The sequence below is a fragment of the Protobothrops mucrosquamatus genome, unplaced genomic scaffold (genome assembly GCF_001527695.2).
Source record: "Protobothrops mucrosquamatus isolate PMUCROS unplaced genomic scaffold, P.Mucros_1.0 scaffold_217, whole genome shotgun sequence".
In the NCBI taxonomy this organism is placed as follows: Eukaryota; Metazoa; Chordata; class Lepidosauria; order Squamata; family Viperidae; genus Protobothrops; species Protobothrops mucrosquamatus.
In genome coordinates, this window is record NW_015386293.1 from 696,165 (window position 1) to 700,148 (window position 3,984).

The following is a 3,984-nucleotide window of genomic DNA, read 5'->3' on the forward strand; positions in this document are numbered from 1 at the left end:
TGGCCTAAGGGGTATTTTAATTTGGTTTTAAAATAATTTTAAAAAAGAAAAGGCCAACAATTAAATATTTCATTTTAACTACTTTTTAAATTTAGTATTATTGTATTAGTTATTCTGTTTTAAACTGGCTGTAAGCCGCCCTGAGTCCGCTAGGAGAAGGGCGGGGTATAAATTTGAATAATAAATAAATAAATAAATAGATTTTTTTAAATTATAAAATATTTCTTCAGAATTTTTACAGTTGGAGAAAGAGGATTTCTTTGAATAAGTAGTCATTTCCATTATATCATTTCTTGTTTCACATTGGCTCCAGATGTTCTTCCCTCCATGATAAATCCTGCTGGGACAGAATTGATGAAGATGAGTTTGTATCTTCAGAAATTCAAGTGGATTCCAGTCAGTTCCCACTTACAAAGGGGGAAGAGGGGCAACAGATTTTCAAGTTCTATTGGCTGGATGCTTATGAAGATCAATATAACCAACCAGGTATGTTTATATTCAACGTATGCCTGTGTCGGATTCCAGACTTATACTTTGTGATCCCAAAGCTTTCTCTAATGGGAGTAATTTAATAATTAACTAAATAGGGTAGCTTTACAGCATTCTGAGATGGGAAACAGGTAAAAGCTATAGAGTAAGCCTTGAAATAGATATAGCATGACTTAAATGCAAAGTTCCTCCAAAACCAAATAAAACTAGGGAAAAAATAGAACCTAGTTTGAATCTACATGTATGATATATCCTAAGTGACTGTCATTTCATTCACCATAGCCTTCAGTTTGTAGAGTGCTCCAGGAAAACAGAAATTGAAGTGGAAAGAAAAGTTTTAAGAAACCTGTCGTTTTTCCATTGCAGAGATGGAACTGAAAGCTTCCTAAATGTATAGTGCTTAAAAATAATTACGTGTGAATTGTAAAGCCAAGGAACTCCAAAAGGTTCCATGGTACTAGTTTCATTTATCTGTTTTTTTTAAATCTAGATCTTTACTGTCATTTAGCCCACTTAGTCATTTGCACATTGGATTCAGGAAGGAGGAGAGTAAAGATTAATTACCAATATTTCATGTAAAAAAAAATAGAGCAAGAAATCAATTAACATTCATTTATAGCTCAAATAAGAGTTATATACATGTATGTATGTATGTATGTATGTATGTATGTATGTATGTATGTATATATGTATGCTATATTAACTATACAGAAAAGTTTTGTGGCAGTAAGTAATAATCATTGAAGCTCTGAAGAAATTGGTGACTAATATGAAAAGAAAAAAGTGGCCCCAAAGACCCCTGTACAGTGTGATCTTAGATTCGGTATAGTAGCTTCTGAATGATGTATAATTATGAAAAGACTTCTGTTCCTTGATTATGAAAAGAGACCCTATCATCATAACTTTTCAAGGATGAATAGTAAAGACTGCACCTGGTTTCAATTAGTAATGCGGAGAGAAAAAAAATTGCCATTACTTTTTGTTTTAAAAGAATCATGATCCTTATACAGTAGCAAATGAGATATTAACTAAATTATGTGGAAGACATATCTTATTGCAAAATGAATGAGAATTTCATATGCATGTAATCAGGGCTTTTTTTCTCGGAGAAAAGGTGGCGGAACTCAAACCTGGCCACGCCCTCATCAAACCCTAGGACCGCCCCTTTAGAGAACAGGAATGCAAGTAAAATTTGGGAGGGGCTATTTCCGGTGCGGCCGGCCCGGAAAAAGGTGCCGGAACGCGGTTCCGCCGCGTTCCGGCTGAAAAAAAGCCCTGCATGTAATATTAACATGTCATGCTAAACCATGATTTACTGATATTTGCATCAACGTCTGCAACTCTAAGCAAAGTTTTGCTTGTGCTCTCCATTCCTCTTCCTATATTGTTTGAAAAAGACTTAAATCAGCAATCAGTTCCTACCGGGTGAATTAATCCATGTAATGAAGCCATACCTGGGTATTTTATGAATCAGGCCTAATGCACCCAATAGCTGTCTGAGACCTTCCAGGAATGGGGAGGAAGGAGGCCCCCGTGCTGCTTGGCCTAGCCAGCTGAGACATTCTGAGCATGGTGGGGCAGGGAGAAGGACAGGCATATTGGCAAACCCCTGAAGTTTGATCATGCGACTGTGAGGTTGCTGCAACAGTCAGAACTTCAAGCAGGGATCTTAAGTCCCTTCGGTATCATAATTTTGAATAGTCACATAATAAATAATCATAAGTCGAAGACTACCTGTAATGAATGATAACATTTGTGCATTTGAACTTTCAGAATGTTGCACCTTGGGTTCACAAGATCTGATACATATTTTGGATCTCCTTGACTTTTCCAAACACAAAATTCTGAGGAATCTGAAAGATTGCACATTTTACTAGAATTTTGGCTATTCTTTATAAAGATTCTAATCATATGTCAATATTAAAATTGCATATTAAAAGAAACAGAGCTATATGATTTTGAACAAGGGAATAGAAATTCTAAAAAAGCCTACTTTCAAGACCCTTTCATGATAAAAAGATGGTATGATATGTGCCTACAAAATTATTGAAGCAATCTCCGTGACTGCTGACTTTCAGCAGACAGAGTTGTCAAAGAGAGACTACAAATTGGAAATCATTTTTTGTTCCCAAGGGTGAATTAGTGTGTTTATTCAGTAATTTGTAGCTTTTCCATTAGCAGCTGTGCTAAACTGTTCTGATTAATGCGCATTGTCTCTATCGTTTTCTATCATTTTAGGAGTGGTATTTCTCTTTGGAAAAGTATGGATTGAATCGGCACAATCTTATGTGAGCTGCTGTGTAACAGTAAAAAATATTGAGAGAACTATTTATTTACTGCCACGTGAATCGGTACGTTTTCTTATGTTACAGTATTCTCATCTGATAATATCTCTCATCTGTTTTATGGAAGGCAGAAGGCATTAAGGCAGACATAACTGACATTGTTCGCATCTGCGTTATAGAATTAAATGTGAAAATGAAACTGTAGATTAATATAATCAACCGGTAAGTCTACAGTATCTAACATGAGACCATAATACATAAAATCCAAAAAGCACATGGGAGTACTAAGATTCCAATCTAAATTGCTGCTCTTATTTTTTTTTTTTTTAAGTAGCTTGATTTAGTACATAGGCTGTTTAGTACCATTTCACTGCTTTCATAACCTACAACCTAGCTTGGATACTTTGGGTAAACCTCTTTATTTTTCCATCCCAGCTGAAATATAGCTATTCATTTTTCTTTTCCTTCATTGTCTTTTCTGGCTTTCTGACAGCTGAGTGGTAAACTGCCTTTTTGTCTCTAAGTAAGTCTATGTTATACAACAACCAACCCAAATGGTTCATATTGGGTTAAATAGCCGAGTAGAAATGTTAAAACAATAATAGCTATGATCTGAGTCTCCAATGATAATTCTGATCTGCTGAATCCAGAAAGCAGTTTTCTGGGAGATTACTTGAAGAAAACTACCTATTTATATTTTAGAGAAATACTTGATTTTCTGTAACCTTGAAGTGTATACATTGGTATTGCAATGATTGTAAAAATTCTTCTTAAAGCGAATTGAGTTAATCTCTGAAAAAGAAACAGCGATTCCTGTGACTATGATGGACATCTATCAAGAATTTAATGACCAGATTGCAGAGAAATATAAGATCATGAAATTCAAATCCAAGGTTTGTTAAACATTCTGTCACTTCCCAATGATGCTCCTAAACATGGAAATCTTATTCTTTTTTCATTGTCCATGGAGAGGAAAATTGTGGGGTCCCTTCATTTAAAGGAACAAGAATTAATAGAGATTATTTTACTGAAGCAGAAATTTGAGAAACGTGAGGCTGTTGTTCATCATGAGATATTGAAATGGATTTTTCTTGTTTATGGGATATATAGCACATTTTTTTAAATTGACAAGAATCTCTGAAATACTCCCTGTTTGATGGAATTTTGCAAAGATTTTTAACTGGGGACAGATCTAATTTCCTCTCCACTT

At 34.8% G+C, this 3,984-nt stretch overlaps 1 protein-coding gene across 1 annotated transcript in view; it reads left to right on the forward strand.

Annotated features, from left to right (window-relative positions):
- Nucleotides 1-3,676, forward strand: part of LOC107298312 (DNA polymerase alpha catalytic subunit) — a 13,495-nt gene extending 9,819 nt beyond the window's left edge. The window contains exons 9-11 of the mRNA XM_015827688.1: nucleotides 314-486; nucleotides 2,728-2,840; nucleotides 3,551-3,676. Of these exons, the coding sequence (XP_015683174.1) occupies nucleotides 314-486; nucleotides 2,728-2,840; nucleotides 3,551-3,676 (412 nt within the window). The remainder of the gene's footprint in view (nucleotides 1-313; nucleotides 487-2,727; nucleotides 2,841-3,550) is intronic.
- The last annotated feature ends 308 nt before the right edge of the window (nucleotides 3,677-3,984 follow it).